This window comes from Aotus nancymaae, unplaced genomic scaffold (genome assembly GCF_030222135.1).
Source record: "Aotus nancymaae isolate 86718 unplaced genomic scaffold, 86718_ANA_hifiasm-v0.15.2.pri h1tg000064l_1, whole genome shotgun sequence".
Lineage (NCBI taxonomy): Eukaryota > Metazoa > Chordata > Mammalia > Primates > Aotidae > Aotus > Aotus nancymaae.
This window is the reverse complement of record NW_026988479.1, coordinates 4,265,270-4,292,720: the sequence shown is the minus strand read 5'-3', so window position 1 is coordinate 4,292,720 and position 27,451 is coordinate 4,265,270. Positions and strand designations below refer to the sequence as shown.

The 27,451-nt window shown below is 37.1% G+C and overlaps 1 protein-coding gene across 1 annotated transcript in view; it reads right to left on the bottom strand.

The window, feature by feature from the left end:
* The window catches only part of SLC27A6 (solute carrier family 27 member 6), a 61,141-nt gene that overhangs the window by 18,675 nt on the left and 15,015 nt on the right, over nt 1-27,451 (bottom strand). The window contains exons 3-4 of the mRNA XM_012447965.2: nt 27,191-27,349; nt 25,580-25,704 (exon numbers count right to left, since the gene is read on the bottom strand). Of these exons, the coding sequence (XP_012303388.2) occupies nt 25,580-25,704; nt 27,191-27,349 (284 nt within the window). The remainder of the gene's footprint in view (nt 1-25,579; nt 25,705-27,190; nt 27,350-27,451) is intronic.

Below are 27,451 nucleotides of genomic sequence, written 5' to 3'. Positions count from 1 at the left end.
TATTATTGGTATAGTCACAGTAAATCCTGATTTGCTCTGATTACCTCCATCATCACCAAAAAATGCAAAATAACAAGATACAATAATAAATCAGCAACAACAATAAAATAGAGAAGTTGGCCTCTTTGGTACCTATAATTTAAAATGATCAATGGATCACATTATTTATTCCAGTTTCTTCTCTAAACACCACTTAAATGGTTTTAAAGAGAAGATTTTAATCTATGAACTCTCAAGAACAAGGAGAAGTGAGTTGAGAGGTAATTTTGAAAACTGAAAAGTCAGTAGACAAAAGGACATGTGATTAAGCAGAATGGATAAGGCTGAAATGTAAGCCTGCAGGTTAGCACCCAACAAATGCTCCTGAAAGTGTCAAGCAAACATCAAAAGAACGAGGAAGACACAAAGCTTGGTAGGAAATTTGTTTAAGAAGTATAACTAACTATCTAGGTCTGGGAGTCTACCCTTGCTATGCATTGATCAAAGACTGGAAAGTTCTCTCTGGAGATGTCTAACCAGACAGACACCAGTTTGGGTTGAGGAACTTACTGTGAAAATTAATTTTACAAAATACAGTCCTTTACGTTATACCCAACTAAAATGAATTCAGAGGCCATGGAGAAAGGCACCCAGATCATGCATGTCTGCTCCAGAAACTGTTTATGTAATTCAACAGCAAAAGCACAAAGACCTATCTGTAACTTTAAGTCTTACTTGGTAACTGCTGACACTCATCAATCAGAACTCACCAGCTCCCTTAAGGCACTGCCAGAACCAATAAAACTTCCTTCAAAACAGCTTACATAACTTTGTTCTTTTTCCCGATAAAACCCCAGACTTTCCTTTTGTTCTTCAGACACAACTTGTGGCTACGCTGGTCTATGTATCCTGAATTGCAATTTTTTGTTTACAAATAAGACCTTTGCTTAGAGATGAATCTCTATGTAATCTTTATTTCAAGTTAACACTACTGAAAACAGGAGGGTTAAATGAAAGTCTACATACTAAAAGATGAGATGAGTAAACTCTTCTTCCTCTCTAATATCAGAATTCTGAAACCCCAAATCATACACCAGAGCAAGAAACTGTTCAGTTACTATTAAGGAAATTGGTCAGTCTAAGAGAAAAGATACTGACTTCTGGAAGTATCTCAGTAAAATGGCTGGATCCCCACTTAATCACCCTAGAATCTGAGCATTTTGTTGACAAATCCCAGCTCTGTGCCAACAGGTATATAGTACCTCATTCTGAAATATGATGATTAAAGCATTATTTTTTTAAAAAATAAAAACAGGTAAAAGGAATTAAAAGACATACAAGACACAAAGAACATACCAAAAATACCTATAAGTAGAGCCCTATAGAATAATAAAATGAAAGAGAAGATGCAATTCTGAAGAGGTTTTAACTGAGAATGTTCCAAAAGTGATAGAAAAACATGAAGCCATGAATAAAAAGACCTAAAAACCTCAGACAGGTTAAATACCAGGGAAATACAGTTGGACATTTTCTGGCAAAATTGCAATGAAGAAAAAAATATGTAAAAATTAGAGAAAGATAGAGGGTGAATTTTAAAAGCAGCCAGAAAGAAATAGAAACATCATTTCCAAAGAGGCAACATGAATATTTATGACTGACATTTCAACAATGATCATAAAGCTGGAAGACAATAGGATAATATTTTAAAGCTAGTACAAGAAAATAATTATCAACCCAGCATTCTATACTCAGTGTAGAATTATTCAAAACTGAAGGAAAAACATGATTTCAGACAAATAAAAATGGAAAAATTTGTTTCTAGTAGAATGGTACAAATGGAATACTAAAGGCAGTTCTTAACGCCAAAGAAAACAATATTATATAGGAGCAAAGAAACAAAAAGCAGGAAGGAATGAAGAAGACCAGAAAAGAGAAGTGTTACAAAGTTCTTGCATTGCAAAGAAGTGGAAAATATGCTATTTGAAGATAGAATGTAGTAAGTTAAGAATGAATATTGTATCCTTCAAGATAATTACTAAAAAACAAAATACTTAAATAAATAAATATAAAAGGATGTATAACTAAAGAACTAATTGATGAAAACTAATCATAAAAATATTATTTCAAAGGAAGATAAACAAAGAAAGGGAACAAATAACAGATGAGACAACAAGAAGAAAAATAGCAAGAGAGAAGCTATAGAAGCAAATATATCAGTAAGCACACAAAATGTGAGTGGACTAAATACGTAATCATGGGAAAAAACTTTTAGAATGCATAAAAATATAAGCTTCAACTATATACTGCTTATGAAAAATACACCTTAAATATTACATGACCCCAAAATTGAAAGTAGTTGGAAAAAGGTAAGCTATACAATCATTACCTAAGAGGAAGCTGGTATAACTATACTAATATCAGACAAAGTAGACATTAAGTAAAGAAACACTTCTGGAGATAAAGAGGGATATTTAATAAAAGGGTCAATTCACTGTAAGGATAGCAACTTTAAATTTCTATTTACCTAATAATATAGTCAAATACATAAAGCAAAATTTGACAGAGCTGAAAGGAGAAATAGACTGAGATATTTTTAACTTACCTCTTTAGGTACTGATAGAATAAGCAGAAAAAAAACATAAGAATATGGAAGTTTAAAGAAAAGTAAACAACTTAACCTAATTTGTGTATACAGAACAGTATAACAAATCACTGAAGAATACACATTTGTTTAAATGCCCATGAGACATTTCCCAAAATGTTTTACAGCAAGTCTTAGCCAAATTCAAAGCATTAAGCTTCATTCAAACTATGTTCTCTGACCACAGTAAAATTAAATAATAGATAAATTACAAAACAAAATGAGAAAATCTCCAAATTTTTGCATAATAATAATACAATTTTAAACAGCCCATGGGTAAAAGAAAAAAATTACAATGGAAATTAGACAATATTTTGAACTGTATAAGAAAAAGAAGACAAAATAAAAATTATGCTATATAGCAAAAGCAATACAGTAATAATATTTCATATTATAAAACTATATATGTATAGTTTGATATTTACATAATACATGTATGTATGTGCATGTATGTACATAGAACTATAATATATGTATGTACATATATATTTATGTAATCATATAATATATATCTTTTCAAGAGTATTTCTGTGGCAAACAGGCTTGGAAGCTAGAGATGGTTTTTGGGTCACAGAGAAAATTTATTTACCTTCCATGATACTGAAGTCTCCCTCCTCTTCTCGAAGAAAACTTGTTTACATACCAGAACATTTACTTGCATATGTTTATTAACTCTTTCTCAGATATAAAGAAAGGGCAGGTTTATCAGCAGCCCCTTAAATGACTGGGAAGCTCCTCAGGGCCGTGCTCTTAGCTGAGGCATAGACCTATGCCGCAGATGTAGCATCTACCCAGGCCACCTCTGCATTCCCTATAGGATGTGTGGGGAGAGGGAACTTTGTGGACGTGAGATGTAAACAGAAGGTTATGATGCTTCCTGTGCTGTATAAATCCATTTGAGCTCACTCTTTCCTTACTAACCAGTTTTATAGAAATATGGTGAGCCAATCAAGCAGCTATGGTGTTGCTTATTGACTGCTTGAATGGTTGACACAGTGTTGAGCAGGTACTTCTCAAAGAATACCTCCAAGCATCCAGTAAGTATATGAGAATATGCTCAACATCATTCATCATCAGAGAACTGCAAATCAAAACACCATGAAGTAGCAACAAACATTTACAAACATTATTATTTCTTCTTTAGCACCATAAATCTTCCACCAAGTGTTGGCAAGGACAATGGAACAATTGGGACTCTCATAGACCATGAGTAGAAGTACCTATTACTGCTGCCACTTTGATTAGCAATATCTACTAATGCTGAAATATGCATATAATACAACCTACCAATTCTACTTCTAATTATCTACCAAGGGAAATAGGTACATACATCTGCCAAAAGACACATATAAGAACGTTCTTAGCGTCATTAATCATATTAAGTCTCAATTGGAAGCAATCCAAATCCATCAATAGTAAAATAGATATTTTTAAAATGTTGTGTCATAGTAACATAATGGAACAGTCTTCTATTAGTTTTCTATTGCTGCCATACAAATTTCCACAAATCTAGGTTCTTCAAACAATTCCAAGTTACTATCTCACAATGTCTGTAGGTCAGAAGTCCACATCAACTTCATTGGTTTGAGGGATTCAGGACTTAACAAAAGTGAAATGAAAGTATTAACTGGCTGGGATCTTTTTGGGAGACTCTTGGAAGTATCTTCTTCCAAGCTCATTCAGATGCTTGACAGAATCAAGTTTCTGGAGGGTGTAGGACTAAGACTTTCTTTCCTTTGCTGGTGATCAGCTAGGGGCTGCCCTTAGATCATAGAAGCCTCTCTCCAGTTCTTGCACATAGGCCTCTATATATGAGAACAACAAATGACTCATTGAGTACCTGTCATCTTCCAAATCTCTAACTTCCCCCAGGCTGAATCTTCCTTGCCCACAGCCAGAGAAAATCATCTGCTTTAAAGTCTCTTACAATTACAGTGTATCCATCAGGATAATCTTCCTATTTTGAGTTCTGTAACTATAATCACATCTGCAAAATCCCTTTTGCCAATGTCTCTACTGCACACATATTCATGTGTTCCAGGAATTAGGGTAGGGCATGGACATATTTGAAGGAGCGATTTTTTTTTTTTTTTTTTTTTTTTTTGCCTACCAGAACTCTAAAGCAACAAGAGAGAATGAACTAGTGCTATACGCCAAAACAAAGATGAATCTCATTGACATAGTGCTGAGTCAAAGAAGAAAGGTCAAAAGAATGCATATGTATAATTTCATTTAGATCCTATTTTTGAGAAACAGGCAAAGCTAATTTATACTGGGAGAAATCAGATTGTTGTTCACATTTGGGAGGACAGTGACTGACTGATACAGCACATTCTTTTTAAAAAAGAAATACAATTTATTAAAAATACTTGATGTGTTATTAAATCTTAGGAAATGTTAGCTATGATGGGGAGTTTGAGATGAATTTGTATAGACATTAGAAAGCTAAATTTAAAAAATAAAAATGAGGCAATTATTACTTATAAGGAATAAAAAGAAAAAAGTTATAATGAAATAAATACATTATGTCTCAGCTATGAATAACATTTACATATTGTCATTTACTTACAATAATTTACAAACTGGTTATAAACATATTTTAAACTCTCATAATTCCATTGGTGTCATGGAGACAGAATAAATGTATGTGCGTGGATATCATGTGAGTAGGAAGCCAGGTGGATAATAGTTAAAACTGAAAAATCAAGAAATAATAGAATACATATGTTACTGAGGAATATGGAGATAAATAATAACTAAAAATGTCCTAGAAGTATTAAAGATGCTTACTTCTAGAGATTAAATACTGATAGTGCAGAGATATTTCTTGTCCTAAGAGTACTATTTCATTTTTATAACTGCATAAAAGTACTATTTGGATTTTTAAAAATTCAGTTGAGGCCAGGCATGGTAGCTCATGCCTGCAAGCCCAGCATTTTGGGAGTCTGAGGCTGGTGGATTACCTGAGGTCAGGAGTTGGAGACCAGCCTGGCCAACATGGAGAAACTCTGTCTCTACTAAAAATAAAAAACTTATTTGGGCATGGTGGCGTGCTCCTGTAGTCCCAACTACTTGGGAGGCTGAGTCAGGAGAATTGCTTGAACCCGGGAGGCAGAGATTGCAATAAGCCAAGATTGCACCACTGCACTCCAGCCTGGGTGACAGAGCTACTCCATCTCAAAAAAAAAAAAAAAAAATTCAATTGAAAAAAAGATAGCCAAGACTGTAGAATTATGTGAAACAACACTCTCACCTGTTGATTTCCTTAGACCAACATAGAATTTAAGGCAATTATTCTGCAAATGGAGAAAAGACTCCATCTGCAGCTCCTTCCAAAACAGAGGGTTGTTTTCTGCCGTTAAATACAACCCACAGCATTTCTGTTCTGGTTCCCACCTCCTATGGGCATGGAAGATTTTGGCTGCCTGGCATGGAACTAGCTCTTGGATTCTCCACTGCCATTTTCCTGAGTCAAACAGCAGCATTGCAAATCTTAGGATTTATTTTGCTTGAACAGAGAACAATCTTTCATATGATATAATGTTTGGAAGCTTTTCGGGTATGAGATGAGTATTAGCAAGTATCATGATTTATGAAATTCCTTGGCATTCTCTGGAATCCAATATGAAGGTGGTTTAGAAACCAAATTCCATAGGCTTTAACTTGTGTGGTCTATAGCTATACAAGCTTACTAAATAAAAACAATCACCTTAAGCAATTCAGTTGATACAGAGAATCAAATTATCAAAACTAGGATCAAGACTTTTGTCCCAAAATATCAAATTCATTTCTCTAATGTCCAAGATATCATTTATAAAATTTTTCTTTCCTTTAAAGAAAACTCAGAAGATTATGCTTTGAAAGGTATGAGGAAAGATCAATTGATCTATTATTTAGTGTTATGTGGGAAAAGAAAATGTTTATTTCTTTTCATGTTGAAATATATATACATTATATAACATTTAGAGAATACAGAAAAATAAAAAGTGAAATAATCTATAATCTTACTATATGAATATCATGTTACATATCTATATATACATTAAAAGTTATAATCACTATGATATGGCCATTTTTTCTAATTCATTAATAAGTTCTGGACATTATTCTAAATTGTTATCATTCAAATATATGATTTTCCATGCTTATATAATGATCATATAATTATACCACAATTTATCTCTTCATCACCTGTTTTTGAACTGCTGCATTGTTCTTAAATATTCATCATTAGAGATAGTAGAGTGGATATCTTATCTATAAATTTTTGCCTCTCAGGACAGATCCCTGGAAAAAGTCAATAGTTGTAAATATTTTTATGGCTTTGTTACCAAATGGTTGGCTAAAAAGGATGTTCTTATTTATATCTTATTGAGGAGAGGAAGATGGCTACCTCTTCAATGCAGAATTCCTAGAACTATGATATTTCACTTAATTTAAACTGACAACTCGATAAGCAAATATATTGTATTTTTAGATTTAATTTATTTTTCTGTGTTTTTAACCAAGTTGAATGTTTGTCATTTAATAATATATTAAGAAGATTAGCACTTTTTAAAATAGTTATAAGCATATGTTTCTTTTAATTTGATTTCTATTTTTAACATTAAATTCAATGTTTTTAATAAAATAGATCATTCTCTGCTCTTGGTTATAGTTCTACTTAATATGTGATTTAAAATTTTCTTATCCTATAAGCAAAAAAATCTATGTATTATTTTATTCTTATTTTCTTTACGTTTACCTATTACATTCATCTAGAATTGACTTTATGACAAGGATGTAACAGTTTTTACTCTACGTAATGATGGCCAATTCAGATTTCATGAAAGTTTAATTTTAAAACTATTCAACTGCACTTTAAATAAGACTTACAAATAAAAGGTCTTAAATTAAGGCCAGGCACTGTGGCTCATGCCTGTAATCCCAACAATTCCGGAGACCGACGTGGGTGGATCATGAGGTCAAGAGATCAAGATCATCCTGACCAACATGGTGAAACCCCATCTCTGCTAAAAATACAAAATTAGCTTAGTGTGGTGGCACATTCCTGTAATCCCAGCCACTTGGGAGGCTGAGGCACGAGAACCATTTAAACCCGGGAGGTGGAGGTTGCACTGAACCAAGATCCTGCCACTGCACTCCAGCCTGAGTGACAGAGTGAGACTCCATCTCATTAAAAAAAAAAAAAAAAAAGGAAATACAGACATAATTTGAATTCATTAAAATGTAAACTCTATAAGGGCAGGTATTGCTGTCTGCTCTGTCCTCTGCTGTACCCTATTACACAGAGCGTGACCTGGTGCATAAGAGGTGTTCACAACACATTTATGGATGGATGGATGAACAGAAGGGAAGGAAAGGAAGAAAGGGAAGGATGGTGGGGGGAACCAGCTTTAAAAAGCCTCAATTGTCCATGCTTTATTTTACCCATCCTGTTCCCATGGTTTCAGTAACAGGAAATCATCAAAACATAAGTTTCTAATTCAGTGGTTTTGCTCCTTATTCAGTGAAGCTGAAAAAATATTGGAATACTTCAGATTTATTTGTCAGATGCTTACACGCTTGCACACACACATTGAGTAAGCCACATCCCAGCATGTAGAAAATGCTCATTTCATCTTCAACTACTTAAAATCCCTTTTAAAATTTAAAAGAGAACTTGCTGAGTGGCCCAGAGCTTTTAACACAGACATCCCAAGGTCCTGGATTTCAATAGATATTTCCCTCTGGCTTTCAGGACCATTCATCAAACTGATGATACCAATAAAGGAGTTACATCAACTTGAACCAAAACTCTGGTTTCTTCAAAAGTTTCTTTGAGAGACATTCCCAGCAGTGTCTGCTGAGTTGCCGCACAGTGAGGCAGCGTTTGAACTGTAGGTACCTCCTACAAGGTCATGAATTTATTTATTCATTGGCCGAAATACTCAGGCCTCTAACAATGCCCTCCTAAAACAAAGACTCTTTCTTCTAAAACATGTGCTTATTCCTATTCAGAGAATCTCTGATATACCCAGGCTGAATAACCTCTTTATATGCCTAAGAAAAGTAGACCTCTCAGGCTCTGTTTAAATACAGGTAATTTTATATCAACTTTAATTTTTCAGGAAACAAAAGAATGTTTGTTGATAGGTGGAAAGACAGAGAAGAAACAAATTCATAATGAAAACAAAGAAGCAAATCTTTTCTGCCTTTAGCCTTAGATAACTAACCATTCAATGAATAAAAGTATGGTCTAACTCCTAAAGATCATCTAAAATATAAACAACATATGTTAGGGATTATAAGACGTCTTTTAATCCTTAACATATGTTGTTTATATTTTAGATGAACATTAGGAGTTAGACCTAAAGGTTATAATCTACTCACAATTATACATGTACATGTGTCACACCAACACACCCTATGTAATAAGACAATACATTCCAACAGTTTGCTTTCTTCACAGACACTCCAATATTATACACTGAAACAATACAGACACCAAGTCAAATGGTTATTGCAGAGCCAGTAAGAAGTAACACTAAATGCGAACAGGATGTCAGAGAATCTGGGGCAGAAAAACAGGCATAAAGAGATCAGACTTTCTTTTACTGAAGCAGGAAAGGAGTGTCGCGGGGGGAGAGAGCAGGGACCTCTTTTAAGAAAGGATTTGGTAATATTTAAAATGAATGGCCTACAAAGTCAAGACAGCACAGGTTCCAGCTGAAAATCTTTTCAACGTTGCCTTTAACTCAAGTCTGAGTTTGGGCAGGCCATGGTTTCAGAGGTGACAGCCCTCAGTTTAACAAAGATTTTAAGGCACAAAAAATAGTTTGAAAAGATTTCTGTGATCCCAAGTGTTACGATACAAAGAGGGCTTATTTCAAACTCCTTATTTTCCAGACATAATAATACAGGGATAGGAACTGTCACTTCAGACTGCTTACTCTGAATAGCCGCTTTCTATCCTGCAGCACGTGGGAGAACAGTGGAGGGAAAGCAAATGCCTCAGACCCAGAACATTCAAAGGCGTCTTGTAGAGAAAGCCCAGCTCCAACAGTCTGCAAGACTCGGCTCTAACCTGCATAACTGTGTTAACTCACCTAAGAAAAGGATGTGTAGATGTGAAGGGAGATTGATTTTTTTCTGGAAACTCAGAAAAACTGTCCCCTGAGCTATAATTACCAGCGCTCATTAATAAATGTTCTGAAAAGTGCAGGGACCCATTAGCAAGATGATTTCTGCTGTGTCCTGAACGCATCAGAATCCCAACTCCCTGCCTGCAGTGATACATGTGGGAATTCACTCAAGTTGGTGGCAAAAATATTAAAGGAAAAATATTAAAGAAAAAAAGTTACAAAATATAGTCTCAAACTTTTAAAAGGCCTAAAAGTTTTTTCACATTTTCAGTAAAAGTTTCAGCTAAAAGGGGCCTAAATCCCCTTTACATTTAGTTAATAAGTAAAGCAAATAGCTAAAGTATGTCGAGAAGTTTACCTAACTTGTTTACTCATGTAGTCTTAAAATTAACCTTTAAGCCAAATAGCCCTTTCAAGGAAAAGTCAACCAAAAAGGTAACCCTCTAACCGAGTCTGCTTCAAGCATCAAAACCTGTGTTTTGGGCCGGGCGCGGTGGCTCACGCCTGTAATCCCAGCACTTTGGGAGGCCGAGGCGGGCGGATCACGAGGTCAAGAGACAGAGACCATCCTGGTCAACATAGTGAAACCCCGTCTCTACTAAAAATACAAAAAATTAGCTGGGCACGGCGCTGCGTGCCTGTAATCCCAGCTACTCAGGAGGCTGAGGCAGGAGAATTGCCTGAACCCGGGAGGCGGAGGTTGCAGTGAGCCGAGATCGCGCCATTGCACTCCAGCCTGGGTAACAAGAGCGAAACTCCGTCTCAAAAAAAAAAAAAAAAAAAAAAAAAAAAAAAAAAAAAACCTGTGCTTTGGTCTTCAACCTCTAGCAGTGTTAACTAAAGCCTTTGTCAATTAAACTTTACTAAATGAATGTAAGTCTCTCTAGCTAGTAAAGGCCAGCAGCTGCTATCACTTTACAGCACTCTCCAAAGTGCCTGTAAGCAGCCACAGACCCTCGGTCAAACCAGCAAAGCACTGTATCTGTGTGTCATTGTACTTTATTCATCTGTTGCTAAGTCAAAGTCTGAAAAACAAACTCCTGCAAGTAATAACCCCAAAACTAGTGCCCAAACATAGAGCAACCCCAGCAGATTTATTTATCTGTTTTTATCTGATTTGTTAACCTTTGATTTATCCAAATTCCCTCATTGGATTTTGTCCCCTCCAGAAACACTAACTTTCTATAGAATTATCTTTCCTTACAGGAATGAGACTAGGGAAAGATTATGTTGGTCATGAGCACACAAGTATCCCAGCAACTGGACTCGTTCTATTTGATATTCTCTTTTGTTTAAATGTTAACAAATTTTTGTTGAGGATCTGCTTTGTGTCAGGCACCATTCTAAGCACCAAGGACATAATAATACATAATAATGGAGGGAAGAAGATTAAGAGAGAATTAATAAAGAAATTATATATAAAATATGTAATGGAAAGCGGTCCAGCTGGCAAGATGGCTGAATAGAAACAGCTCCGCTGTGCAGCTCTGAGCGAGATCGAGGCAGAAGGTGGGTAATTTCTGCATTTCCAACTGAGGTACCTCGTTAATCTCATTGGGACTGGTAGGACAATGGCTGCAGCCCAAGGAGGGTGAACTGAAGCAGGGTGGGGTGTTGCCCCACCTGAAAAGAGCAGGAGGTTGGGGAACTCCCTCTCCTAGCCAAGGAAACCCATTAGGGTCTGTACCCTGTACTCCAGCCTAGATACTGCACTCTTGCCATGGTCTTCGCAACCTGCAGACCAGGAGATTCCCTCTGGTACCTATACCACCACAAGGGCCCTGGGTTTCCAGCACAATACTGGGTGGCTGTTTCGGCAGACACTAAGTTCACTGCAGTTTTTTTTCATACCCCAGTGGCACCTGGAACACCAGCAAGACAGAAACATTCAATCTCCTGGAAAAGGGGCTGAAGTCAGGGAATCAAGTAATCTGGCTCAGCAGGTTCCACCCCCACTGAGACCAGCAAGCTAAGATCCACTGGCTTGAAATTCTCACATCCAGCAGAGAAGTCTGAGCTCGACCTGGGACACGAGAGCTTGGTGGGTGAAGGCTATTGGCCTTTGCTGAGGCTTGAGTAGGCAGTTTTAACCTTACAGTGTAAACAAAGCCACTGGGAAGTTTGAATTGGGTGGAGCCCATCACAGCTCAGCAAGGTGGCTACAGGCAGACTGTCACATTAGATTTCCTCCTCGCTGGGCAAGGAATCTCTGAAAAAAGGCAGCAGCCCATCAAGAACTTCTAAATAAAGTCCCCACCCTCCTGGGACAGAGCACCTGGGAAAAAGATGGTTGTGGACACAGCTTCAGCAGACTTAAACATCCCTGCCTGGAAGCTCTGAAGAGAGCAGTAGATCTCTCCACACAGCATTCAACCACTGATAAGGGACAAACTGCCTCTTCAAGTGGATCCCTGACCCCTGTGTATCCTGACTGGGAGATGCCTCCCAGTAGGGACTGACAGGCACCTCATCATGAGAGCACTGGCTGGCATCTGGCAGGCAACCTTCTGGGACAAAGCTACCAGAGGAAGGAGTAGGCAGCAATATTTGCTATTCTGCAGCCTCCACTGGTGTTACCCAGGCAAGCAGGGTCTGAAGAGGACCTCCAGCAAACTTCAGCAGACCTGCAGCAGAGAAGCCTGACTGTTGGAAGGAAAACTAAGAAACAGAAAGGAATAGTTTCAACATCAACAAAAAAGGCATCCACTCAGAGACCCCATCCAAAGATCACCAACTTCAGAGACCAAAGGTAGATAAATACACAAAGATGGGGAGAAACCAGTGCAAAAAGGCTGAAAATTCCAAAAACCAGAACTCCTCTTCTCGAAGCAATCACAACTCCTCACCAGCAAGGAAACAAAACTGGATGGAGAATGAGTTTGACAAATTGACAGAAGCAGGCTTCCGAAGGTGGGTAATAACAAACATCTCCAAGCTAAAGGAGCATGTTCTAATCCAATGCAAGGAAACTAAGAACCTTGAAAAAAGGTTAGATGAATTGCCAACTAAAATAAACAATTTAGAGAATATAAACGACCTGATGGAGCTAAGAAAACACAGCATGAGAACTTCATGAAGCATACACAAGTTTCAATAGCTGAATCGATCAAGCAGAAGAATGAATATCAGAGATTGAAGATCAACTCAATGATATAAAGCAAGAAGACAAAATTAGAGAAAAAAGAGTGAAAAGAAACAAACAAAGCCTCTGAAAAATATGGGACTATGTGAAAAGACCAAATCTACATTTGATCAGTGTACCTGAAAGTGACGGGGAGAATGAAACCAAGTTGAAAAACACTCTTCAGGATATTACCCAGGGAACTACCCCAACTTAGCAAGGCAGGCCAACATTCAAATTCAGAAAATACAGAGAACATTACAAAGATACTCCTCAAGAAGAGCAACCAGAAAAAAAATCAAGTTACCCACAAAGGGAAGCCCATCAGATTCACAGCAGATCTCTTGGCAGAAACCCTACAAGCCAGAAGAGAGTAGGGGCCGATATTCAACATTCTTAAAGGAAAGAATTTTCAACCCAGAATTTCATATCCAGCCAAACTAAGCTTAATAAGCAAAGGAGAAGTAAAATCATTTATGAACAAGCAAATGCTGAGAGATTTTGTCACCACCAGGTCTGCCTCACAAGAGCTCCTAAAGGAAGCACTAAACATGGAAAAGAACAACCAGTACCAGCCACTGCAAAAACATACCAAATTGTAAAAACCATCGACACTATGAAAAAACTGCATCAACTAATGGGCAAAATAAACAGCTACCATAAAAATGGCAGGATCAAATTCACACATAACAATATTAACCTTAAATATAAATGGACTAAATGCCCCAATTAAAAGACACAGACTGGCAAATTGGATAAAGAGTCAAGACCTATCAGTGTGCTGTATTCAGGAGACCCATCTCATATGCAAAGACACACATAGGCTCAAGATAAAGGGATGGAAGAAGATTTACCGAGCAAATGGAAAGCAAAAAAGAAGTAGCAATTGCAATCCCAGTTTCTGATAAAACCACTTTACACCAAAAAAGATCAAAAGAGAAAAAGAAAGGCATTACATTATGGTAAAGGGATCAATGCAACAAGAAGAGCTAACTATTCTAAATGTATATGCACCCAATACAGGAGCATGCAGATTCATAAAACAAGTTCTTAGGAACCTACAAAGATACTTAGACTCCCACACATTATACTGGGAGATATTAACACCCCTCTGCCAATATTAGACAGAATAAGACAGAAAATTAACAAGGATATCCAGGACTTGAATTCAGCACTGGACCAAGCAGACCTAATAGATATCTACAGAATTCTCCACCCCAAATCAACAGAATATATATTCTTTTCAGCACCATATCACACTTATTCTAAAATTGACCACATAATTAAAAGTAAAACACTGCTCAGCAAATGCAAAAGAATGGAAATCATAACAAACAGTCTCTCAGGCTACAGTGCAATGAATTAGAACTCAGGATGAAGGAACTCACTCAAAACTGCACAGCTACAAGGAAACTGAACAACCTGCTCCTGAATGACTACTGGATAGATAATGAAATGAAGGCAGAAATAAAGATGTTCTTTGAAACCAATGAGAACAAAGACACAATGTACCACAATCTCTGGGATACATTTAAAGCCGTATGTAGATGGAAATTTATAGCACTAAATGCCCGCAAGAGAAAGCAGGATAAAATTGACATCCTAATGTCACAATTAAAGGAACTAGAGATGCAAGAGCAAACAAATTCAAAAGCTAGCAGAAGACAAGAAATAACTAAGATCAGAGCAGAACTGAAAGAGTTAGAGATGTAAAAAAAAAAAAAAAAAAAACTTTCAAAAAATCAATGAATCCAGGAGCTAGTTTATTAAAAATATCAACAAAATAAATACACTGCTAGCCAGCCTAATGAAGAAGAAAAGAGAGAAGAATCAAATAGATGCAATAAAAAATGATAAAGGAGATATCACCATTGATGCCACAGAAATACAAACTACCATCAGAGAATACTATAAACACCTCTACTGAAATAAACTAGAAAATTCAGAAGAAATGGATAAATTCCTAGACATTTACACCCTCCCAAGACTAAACCAGAAAGAAGTTGAATCCCTGAATAGACCAATAACAAGTTCTGAAATTGAGGCAGCATTTAATGGCCTACCAACCAAAAAAAGTCCAGGACCAGATGGCTTCACAGCCAAATTCTACTCTAGAGGTACATGGAGGAGCTGATACCATTCCTTCCGAAACGATTCCAAACAATACAAAAAGAGGGAATGCTCCCTAACTCATTTTATGAGGCAAACATCATCCTGATACCAAAACCTAGCACAGACACAACTAAAAAAGAAAATTTCAGGTCAATATCCTTAATGAACATTGATGCAAAAATCCTCAAAAAAAAAAAAAAAAAAAAAAAAACAATAATGGCAAACCAAATCCAGCAGTACATCAAAAAGTTTATCCATCACGATCAAGTTGGCTTTATCCCTGGGATGCAAGGCTGGTTCAACATACTCAAATCAATCAATGTAATCCATCACATAAAGTAAACCAAAGACAAAAACCACATGATTATCTCAATAGATGTAGAGAAGGCCTTCGACAAAATTCAACAGCCCTTTATGCTAAAAACTCTCAACAAACTCGATATTGATGGAACATATCTCAAAATAATAAGAGCCATTTATGACAAACCCACAGCAAATATCACACCTAATGGGCAAAGACTGGAGGCATTCCCTTTGAAAACCAGCAGAAGACAAGGATGCCCTTTCTCACCACTCCTATTCCAAATAGTATTGGAAGTTCTGGCCAGGGAAATCAGGCAAGAGAATGAAATAAAGGTATTCAATTAGGAAAAAAGAAAGTCAAATTGTCTCTATATGCAGATGATATGATTGTATATTCAGAAGACCCCATAATGTCAGCCTAAAATCTCCTTAAGCTGATAGACAACTTCAGCAAAGCCTCAGCATACAAAATCAATATGCAAAAATCACAAGCATTCCTATACACCAATAACAGACGAACAGAGCCAAATCATGAGTGAACTCCCATTCACAATTGCTACAAAGAGAATGAAATACCTAGGAATACAACTTACAAGGGATGTGAAAGACCTCTTCAAGGTATACTACAAATCACTGCTCTAGGAAATAAGAGAGAACACAAACAAATGAGAGAAACATTCCATGCTCATGGTTAGAAAGAATCAATATCATGAAAATGGCCTACTGCCCAAAATAATTTATAGATCCAGTGCTATCCACATCAAACTACCATAGTCTTTCTTCACAGAATTGAAAAAAACTACTTTAAATTTCATATGGAACCCAAAAAAAGCCCCTATAGCCAAGACAATCCTCAGCAAAAAGACAAAGCTGGAGGCATCACACTACCTGACTTCAAACTATACTACAAGTCTACAGTAATCTAAACAGCATGGTACTGGTACCAAAACAGAAATATAGACCAATGGAACAGAACAGAGGCCTCAGAAATAATGCCACACATCTACAACCATCTGATCTTTGACGAACCTGACAAAAACAAGCAATGGGGAAAGGATTCCCTATTCAATAAATGGTGTTTGGGAAAACTGCTTAGTCATATGCAGAAAGCTGAAATTGGATCCCTTCCTTACATCTTATACAAAAATTAACCCAGATAGATTAAAGACTTAAACATAAAACCTAAAACCATAAAAACCCTAGAAGAAAACCTAGGCAATACCATTCAGGACATAGGCATGGGCAAAGACTTCATGACTAAAACACTAAAAGCAATGGCAACAAAAGCCAAAATAGACAAATGGGATCTAATTAAACTAAAGAGCTTCTATACAGCAAAAGAAACTATCATCAGAGTGAGGCAACCTACAGAATGGGAGAAAATTTTTGCAATCTCTCCATCTGACAAAGGGCTAATATCCAGAATCTACAAAGAACTGAAACAAATATACAAGAAAAAAACAAACAACCCTATCAACATGTGGGTGAAGGATCTGAACAGACACTTCTCAAAAGGAGACATTTGGCCAGGCGCGGTGGCTCACACCTGTAATCCCTAGTGGGTGGATCATGAGGTCATGAGATCAAGACCATCCTGGCCAACAAGGTGAAACCCTGTCTCTACTAAAAATACAAAAAATTAGCTGGGTGTGGTGGCACATGCCTGTAATCCCAGATACTTGGGATGCTGAGGCAGGATAATCGATTGAACCCAGTAGTCAGAGGTTGAAGTGAGCCAAGATCATGCCACTACACTCCAGCCTGGAGATAAAGAGAGACTCTGTCTCAAAAAGAATAAAAGGAGACATTCATGCAGGCTACAAACATATGAAAAAAATCTCGTCATCACTGGCCATTAGAGAAATGAAATTAAAACCACAATGAGATACCATCTCATACCGGTTAGAATGGTTATCATTAAAAAGTCAGGAGACAACCGATGCTGGAGAGGATGTGAAGAAATTGAAGAAACAGGAATGTTTTTACACTGTTGGTGGGAGTGTAAATTAGTTTAACCATTGTGGAAGACAGTGATCCCTCAATGATCTAGAACTAGAAATATCATTTGAACCAGCAATCCCATTACTGGATATATGCCCAAAGAAGTATAAATCATTCTATTACAAAGACACATGCGCACATATGTTTATTGCAGCACTGTTCACAATAGCAAAGACTTGGAACCAACTCAAATGCCCATAAATGAGAGACTGAATAAATAAAATGTGGCACATATATACTATGGAATACTATGCAGCCATAAAAAAGGATGAGTTCATGTCCTTTGCAGGGACATGGATGAAGCTGGAAGCCATCATTCTCAGCAAACTAACACAAGAACAGAAAACCAACCACCACATGTTCTCACTCATATGTGGGAGTCGAACAATGAGAACACATGGACACAGGGAGGGGAATATCACACACCTGGTCCTGTTGGGGTATGGGGGTATGGGTGAGGAATAGCATTAGGAGAAATAATCACAGGGTGATGGATGCAGCAAACCACCATGGCACATGTATACCTATGTAACAAAACTGTAAACCTGTACATTCTGCACATGTACCCCAGAACTTAAAGTATAATATATATATGCATATATATATACACACACACACATACACACACATATATTCTACATATGTATACATGTAATAGAGTTATAATCTCTAGGAAGAAAAATAAAGCATGAAAGGAGACACTTCAAGAAGAAGACAGACCTCATAATCCAGTGTCCATCTCCATTCTTCATGCTTGACTGCTCACAGCTTTCAAATCACATTGCTATCCTTTCCTCTTCAGCAAGCTGATGAGAATGTCCAGTGCTCCTTCTTTGGCACCAGCGGTATGTTCAGATCAACAAATGCAGAACTGAATACCCAGGAACTTTCCCCTATGATACCCCTTTATCACATAAAAGCTGAACCAGTCTTTCCCCCTGCTCTCCAGCCATTTTTGGACATGCTTGGGACTCTGCTCTCCTCAGAAGGCTCTGCTATGTCAGTAATAAACCTTTTTAAATTCTCTTAATGCATGATAACATCAGTCTACCCAGACTTTGAGTAGGGAGCACATCAAGTTGATAGAGTGACCACTCTGAGGAGGTATTTGATGGGTTGAGGATGAGCTATATATATCTGGGGAAGAAACAGTCCAAGGGAGGAAAGTTCTGGTGTACTGAAGCAAAGGCGAGGAGATGGATAGGCTGGAGTAAACAATGAATAAAGTATGGGGTGGGGATCAGGGAGATCACAGGAGAAAGAAACAGGTCCCATAGAGCCACGTAGGCCATGCTAAAGGGAGCTGGATTTTCTTTTTTTTTTTTTTTTTTTTTTTTTTTTATTGCATTTTAGGTTTTGGGGTACATGTGAAAAACATGCAAGGTTGTTGCTTAGGTGCATACGTGGCAGTGTGATTTGCTGCCTTCCTCCCCTTCACCCATATCTGGCATTTCTCCCCATGCTATCCCTCCCCAATTCCCCACCCCCCCGCTGTCCCCCCCCACTCCCCCACAACAGACCCCCATGTATAGTGCTCCCCTCCCTGTGTCCATGTGTTCTCCTTGTTCAACACCCGCCTATGAGTGAGAACATGTGGTGTTTGATTTTGTGTTCTTGTGTCAGTTTGCTGAGAATGATGTTTTCCAGGTTCATCCATGTCCCTACAAAGGACGCGAACTCCTCGTTTTTAATGGCTGCATAATATTCCATGGTGTATATGTGCCACATTTTTCCTGTCCAGTCTATCATCGATGGGCATTTGGGTTGGTTCCAGGTCTTTGCTATTGTAAACTGTGCTGCAATGAACATTCGTGTGCATGTGTCCTTATAGTAGAACGATTTATAATCCTTTGGATATATGCCCAGTAATGGGATTGCTGGGTCAAATGGAATTTCTATTTCTAGGTCCTTGAGGAATCGCCACACTGTTTTCCACAATGGTTGAACTAATTTACACTCCCACCAACAGTGTAAAAGTGTTCCTATTTCTCCACATCCTCTCCAGCATCTGTTGTCTCCAGATTTTTTAATGATTGCCATTCTAACTGGTGTGAGATGGTATCTCAATGTAGTTTTGATTTGCATTTCTCTAATGGCCAGTGATGATGAGCATTTTTTCATATGCTTGTTGGCCTCATGTATGTCTTCTTTTGTAAAGTATCTGTTCATGTCCTTCGCCCACTTTTGAATGGGCTTGTTTGTTTTTTTCTTGTAAATCTTTTTTAGCTCGTTGTAAATTCTGGATATCAGCCCTTTGTCAGATGGGTAGGCTGCAAAAATTTTTTCCCATTCTGTTGGTTGCCGATTCACTCTATTGACTGTTTCTTTTGCTGTGCAGAAGCTGTGGAGTTTGATTAGGTCCCATTTGTCTATTTTGGCTTTTGTTGCCAATGCTTTTGGTGTTTTGGTCATGAAGTCCTTGCCTACGCCTATGTCCTGAATGGTTTTGCCTAGGTTTCCTTCTAGTGTTTTTATGGTGTTAGGTCTTATGTTTAAGTCTTTAATCCATCTGGAGTCAATTTTAGTGTAAGGTGTCAGGAAGGGGTCCATTTTCTGCTTTCTGCATATGGCTAGCCAGTTTTCCCAACACCACTTATTGAACAGGGAATCCTTTCCCCATTGCTTGTTTTTATCAGGTTTGTCAAAGATCAGGTGGTTGTAGATATGTTGTGTTGCCTCCGATGCCTCTGTTCTGTTCCATTGGTCTATATCTCTGTTTTGGTACCAGTACCATGCTGTTTTGATTACTGTAGCCTTGTAGTAGAGTTTGATGTCTGGTAGTGTGATGCCTCCTGCTTTGTTCTTTTTGCTTAGAATTGACTTGGCTATGCGGGCTCTCTTTTGGTTCCATATGAAGTTTAAGGTGGTTTTTTCCAGTTCTGTGAAGAAGGTCATTGGTAGCTTGATGGGGATAGCATTGAATCTGTATATTACTTTGGGCAGTATGGCCATTTTCACGATATTAATTCTTCCTAACCATGAACATGGAATGTTTCTCCATCTGTTTGTGTCCTCTCTTATTTCGTTGAGCAGTGATTTGTAGTTCTCCTTGAAGAGGTCCTTTACATTCCTTGTTAGTTGTATTCCTAGGTATTTTATTCTCTTTGTAGCAATTGTGAATGGCAGTTCGTTCTTGATTTGGCTCTCTTTAAGTCTGTTATTGGTGTATAGGAACGCTTGTGATTTTTGCACATTGATTTTGTATCCTGAGACTTTGCTGAAGTTGCTTATCAGTTTCAGGAGCTTTTGGGCTGAGGTGATAGGGTCTTCTAGATATACAATCATGTCGTCTGCAAATAGAGACAATTTGACTTCCTCCTTTCCTAATTGAATACCCTTTATTTCTTTTTCTTGCCTGATTGCTCTGGCTAGAACTTCCAGTACTATATTGAATAGGAGTGGTGAGAGAGGGCATCCTTGTCTAGTGCCAGATTTCAAGGGAGCTGGATTTTCTTCCAAGTAAAACCATCAGAGGGATTTGGGCAGTGATTTTACATTTACCATTTTACATTTTAACAAAATCATTCTAACTGCTATGGCAAGAATAGAATTCAGGGGTCAAGAGTGGAGTTAAGAAGAGGCTATTGCAAAAGTTTCTAGAGGAAAGAAGCACTTACATCTAAGCAACAATGTAATTTATAAGATGAGGTTTGATTGTGGATACAGCTAAAGGTAGAATCTGAAAGCTTTGCTCGTGGATTAGACAGGAAGTGTGACAGAAAGAGAAAGAGAAAGCTTCAAGGGAGACTCCAGATGTTTTGTTTTGGTTTAGTTTTTTGGGTTTTGATTGATTACCTGGAAGAATGGAGTTGCCATTAACTAAGGCAGTCAAGATGGAGACAAAGATTAAATTTTGACGAGCCGGGGGGTGTTTAAAATTTGGACTTTGGCTATTTTTGAGGTAAGATGTCAGATTTCTTTTTTTTTTTTTTTTTTTTTTTTTTTTGAGACGGAGTTTCGCTCTTGTTGCCCAGGCTGGAGTTCAATGGCGCGATCTCGGCTCACCGCAACCTCTGCCTCCTGGGTTCAGGCAATTCTCCTGCCTCGGCCTCCTGAGTAGCTGGGATTACAGGCATGCACCACCATGCCCAGCTAATTTTTTGTATTTTTAGTAGAGACGGGGGTTTCACCATGTTGACCAGGATGGTCTCGATCTCTTGACCTCGTGATCCACCCGCCTCAGCCTCCCAAAGTGCTGGGATTACAGGCGTGAACCACAGCGCCCGGCCTATGAATGGATGAATTAATGAGTAAATGAATAAGTTACATATATGGTCCTATCCCTAGATATATTCCTAGATAGGGCTAACTGTTGACTATGTTAAAAAGAATTATTTATATAACACAAACTCTGTAGCAGGACTCCCCCAGAGGATCACTGATGTCTAGAGCTCCAACACATTCTTCACCAATAAATATTAAAGGCACCATTAATATTAAGAAAATACAGAACTAGACCCAATCAGAATGTATGACGGTGCTTCAGTAAAATAGAAAACTCGAAAGATTAAAAGTAGGGGACAGCTGCTTTCCTAGGCTCAGGGGAAGATAAGAACAGCCCCATCTCACCATGACTAAGAGGAGTCAGTCTCTTTCTGAAGATAATGCTGCTGCCAGCAGTTTTAAAGCAGTACATCCAATGTTTATGCCAAAGGATCTTTTGTAACTGGAGTTTTGAAAAAGAGAAGCAGTGGGGGATGGGGTGCAAGTTTGAGAGACAGAAATGGATAAATGCTTCTGACCAGAGAAAGCCAACCGTAGGGAGTCTTTGTGCGACTACACATAAACATTCAACTCTCACTATGACTTCTGCCTGCAGGTAAATTTCCTTTGGAATATGCTACTTACCCTGAGATTGTCAACAAATCTGAATCTATTTAGAAAACACATGGTTTTGCTTTCTTTTAAACAACTGTCTGTGGGGCTTCAAACTATGGCTTATGAGACATTCAATTGTAATTCCTTGAAGGTGAGAACAAGGACCATGTCATGTGTTTATTCTCTGGCTCCACCTGAATCCACTGATGCTGGCTGTGCAGCAGAAACTGCCCCTTCCTTTCAAGGGAAGGTCATTGAAAGGAATATTGAACAATAAAGATGCAAGATCTCCTTGAAGGGAAAAGATGTCATAACAGAATGACTTTCTCCTTTTCCTAATTTTTAATGCCAAGAACAGCTTGTACTCATTTTGTGTGAGGTCAACAAAGGAGATTAGGTAATACTGTGCGTCTCTGCTTAAAAAAAATTATTAAGTTTTCCTTTGGGTAAAGCAATATTTATTTCTCTATTTCCTCCTCAGTTTGAATTCAGGTAAGCATTTGCAGATTATTTCATAAACATCATTTTGTCTTCAAAGAGATTTAGTTAAAAATTAAAATTAAAAATTAAATTAATTTTTTTTGAGACAGAGTCTCACTCTGTCACCCAGGCTGAAGTACAGTGGCACAATCTCAGCTCACACAACCTCTGCCTAATGGGCTTAAGCAATTTTCCTTCCTCAGCCTGCTGAGTAGGTGGGATTACAGGTGCTCGACACCAGGTGGCTAATTTTTGTATTTTTAGTTGAGATTGTTTCCCCATGTTGTATTTTTGTATTTTACAAAAAAAAATTTGCATTTTTAGTAGAGATGGTTTCCCTATAGTGGCCAGGCTGGTCTCAAACTCCTGGCCTCAAGTGATTCACCCACGTTAGCCTCCCAAAGTGCTGAGATTACAGGCATGAGCCACCATGCCCAGCCCTAAAAATTAAATTAATTAAAAAGCAATCAGGTATTCTGTTTTCAATTCTGAGTTCTCTTAAATTCTCTGAGACTATAATATTTTCTCCAAATTAGTGCAATACAGATTCAGAGAGGTAAAAAGGATATTTTATTTCATTAAAATATTCAAAGGAAAACACTGAGAAAAGATGTGTAACCAATATGAAAAACTATTAATACCTTTATTATATGAAGTGGGAGTTCCAATGGATAAGGTAAAACATTATGTACCAAAGACATAAATGAGTACGAGACATAAAGGAGACATTTTAAAAAGGGAAATACAACTGGAAACTGTCCTGCGTTGCCAGTAATCTTAGCAGAGCACATTAATATAGGTTTTGTTTCTAGTCTATAAAATTATAAACAAAAGCAAATAATCGAATTTACTTTTTCTAATTGAAAACCACTGAGGCATCCTTTGTTCAAAAGAAGTCCTATTGAGGAGCTCAGGAAATTGGGTTTAACTCATGATATTTGAAAGGGTGGGCCTTGGAGTGGCCTGCTTTTACTCTTACTCACCATGTTCCAGGGACTTATGAGGGGACTTAAAAGAGTTTCTAGTTTTCTAAGAAGCACAGCTGGAAAACCACTATTTTTAATAACACTCAGTACTGACAGACACTGTGCAACAGACATATTCCTACAATGTGCATGAGATTCTAAATCACTTCAAGCACTTTGAACAGCAATTTAAAAATATTTTATAAAAATCACAAAAGCATCCATATAGTTTGCCTATTTACATTCACTTCTGAAAACCTATATTAGCTCTATTGCATGAAGATACTAAATGCAGCATCATTTAAGTTGGTACATTTAAAAAATAAGTAAATGCATGTATTCAACCATTCAATAAATATTTACCAAGCAATGACATTATACAAACTGATGTCACTATTAAAGGATGAGAGGACACAGGAGTGTGGGGCACATGGTTTAGAAAACAGATGAACTTCACTAGGTAGCATCTTGTGTTCTGTACTAAAGCCATAAAATCTCATCTGAAAGTGACCTTAATCTTACTGGAGAGCATTAATTCCCTAAGTTAACCTAATCCAAATATCGTATTACCAAAAAGTGCAGTGAAAACTAGAAGAGAAAATATGTAAGTTTGTGGCATTATAACTGTTTTATTGGGATTCTTCAGGTTAAGACTACATCCCTTATATGAAGCAAGGTCTCCTTGAAGAGAAAAAAATTAAAGTAAAATATTTCTCTGGAACCCTCTGTCTTAGTTATGAATCTGTGGAATCTATAGTTACTTGAAGCGCTCCAGACAAAAAATGAGGAAGGATGGCTTCTGCCACAGGGAGGTGGGTCAGAAGCTCTACATTAGGTTTCTCCTTGGTAAACTCCAAGCTCTAAATGAATCAAAGCATTTTGTACATCAGATTTTCCAATTTCACAATTTTGTCTGTGTCCATCTTCCCTGTGTAATTCCATATCTTTAAAAAGTCTTATTTAAATCCCTCCAGCCTACTGTCAACTATGTTCTGGGTAATTAATTGAAGAATTACATGTCCATATTTTAGCCAAAGAGAAGAGAAGACATGGCAGCACACCATTCATGCCTTAAGCAGGTGTGATGATGGCAGAGGTGATAAGTGAGAGATCCTCTAGTCTAGGAAAGGTGGGTCTCAAAGGCCAAGGTTCTGTTGCCCCACCCCACATAGGGCAATATCCTACTCTATTGTCATTCTTGAAGAGGCTGATGTGGATTTGATTTTTAAAATAATCAGATAACTAAAGAGAAATAATTTGTAATAATAATATAATTAAAGAAATAAATTTGATTAAAGAAAGTCACTTCTTTATAGTCTCAAGAATGCTTAGAAAATCATAAAGTTTAAGAGGAGGCATTTGTAGAGATAAATGAAACTAGGAAAAAGGAAATAACTTCTGAGGGTAAAAAAAAAAATGAACCAATAAAGGTAAACTTCAGGTTATTTCAACTCTCTCTGCTTATCTGTTTTCAGATGGTGGCAGTTGGTCAAAAGAAAGTGATTATGACTTCTTCAGGTAAGGAGACAAGTGCAAATCAAAGGAATGTGGGTTTTTTTTTTAAATTTAAAGTAAAACAAAACAAAAAGATATCCTGACTATAATCACTTATTCAAAAGAAAAAAATAGAAAAATAAGTTATAATCATTGTCAGTGGTTAGTAGATTTTTTTAAAGAACAACATTTTAAAAGATTATTTTAACCTTAGAATAACTGCTTTATATAAATACAGCATGTCATCTAATTTCATAATCTGATGCATGTTATGTTTATAGAAATTATAATTAGTCTAAACACAAAGTCTTTGGGTCTGTCCTATCCTGCTACAGTACAAAGCATATTAGTACATTCTTGGATCGCTCTCTTTTTATTCTCTCTCATTTGTCTCATTTTGTCTTGCGGTATTACATGCATCTTTGTAAGTCAGCTAAATTATATTCTGAAAGGCAGAGTATAAACAAATAAATAAAAATAACTTTTTCTATCTCAATACTTATTCTTTCTGACTTTTTTTTCTGATAATGATTACGCCTACCTTAGGTTGTTTGCAAAGGTAGCGACAAAGTTCTCCAATGTACTGAAACACAGTCACGTCATACTTCTTGCAGTCACTCCAAAACTGACTTGCTGAGAATTTCTTCTTTAACACACAAGTGGCACCTATAAGGAAAGACAAAAACAGGCACTAGGGAAAAAAATTCAAGGGCAGAATGAACATAAAACATAAATGATGTTTCTCTGTCTAGAACATGTTTGCTTACTTTTATAACTTTAATAACTCATCATCAATAATTTATATCAAACTCATTTGGAAACATGGATTTTATTGTCCAAATACTCTGTTCAAAATATTGCAATAAACAGGACAAAAGCAACAGTCAAAATTTACCACATATTGAGTGCTTTCCATTTCTCTGGAACTGTGCTAAGTACTTTATTTTATTTAATACTCACAACGATTGTGGGGTTAGCAACCCTATCCCTATTTTACTGATGAAGAAACAGGCTCAGAGAGACTATGTGGCTTGCTTCAGGTCACCCAGTTTAAAAAGTACTGAGTGGGGACTGGGTTCAGAGCTCTCTGACTCAATGCTCTTAAGCATCATTTCATGCTGTTCATTGAGAGTTAGAGTATTAGGGCATGACAGTAGATAAGAGTCATCCTTCTCCATAGAAGCCAAGAATATTCACTTACTTTTCAACTTGAATATATACATATGATTCATTTTTCAAACCTTAAAGCAGCCTCAACATATCTTGAGGTCAATTGTTAGTTAGGTTGACTTAGCAAGATAGCACTAACAAAAAAGTTCATCAATGACTGCAGAACCTGATTTTGACCACAATGTACATCCACAGAAGGTTTTAATGTCTCGACTCTGATCTTTACTTATGATGGATACTGATCACATTCTAAATATTCTATTCTAAAAATTACAGCATTTTAGACATATACAAGTAGCACATGATCTCTACTGTTTGTATATTATTTTAGCCCTAGAAACTGACACATTATCTTGCATGATTTTATGAATGGAATCTACTGAGTCACAAGCTCTACCAACTAATTTATTGAGTGTCTATGGCAGATCATTTCCAAAGATGGCCTCAGCAATTTCTTCAAGGCTCTTACTTTTGCGGTGTAAATTTGCTCCATCTCCCTTCAAGAGGTGGCTTCTATTTCTCCAGCCCTGGAATCTTTAATTTAGGCTGGCCTATAACTTGCTTTAATCAATGAAATGAAGGTAAAATAATCTACGTGACTTTTAAGACTAGGCTTTAAGACTTATGCAGCTTCCATACTCACTCTCTTGGAACATTTCTACCACCGTTTGAGGAATATGGTGGTAGAACCTCATACACCACTGAGGTTGTTTGAGGGTGAGCGACCACAAGGAGAGAGAAGCCCACAGCCAATTCCAACTACATGGACAAATCCTCAGAAAACTGGTCTTTTCACTTTAGGAAAACACTGAATATGCCATAAAATTGTGTGCCTTTTTTTTTTTTAAAAAAATTCTATTTTAATAAAATAATATGCATGTAATCACTCTAAATTCTAATGATAAATTTTCAAATGTCAATAAACACTTGTTCTAATTATTAGGTGTTTTGAAAACTTAACAAAAAGAAAATAAAGGCTTACCTAACTCAACACATCCAGAAATTCCCAGGATAGCTCCTGAACTATGATACAGAGGAAGGGTTATATAAACAATGTCATCAGCAGTGCAACCAAAAGCCCACAGGGCAGCAGAACCCCTTAAAACCTGCAGCTGACTAATCACAGCTGCTTTTGGTAAACCTGGAAGAGAAGAAAAGAAAAGGAAATATATATATTTATAAACATACATACATATATATACACACACACACACCCCTGTATATACATATACATACATATTCA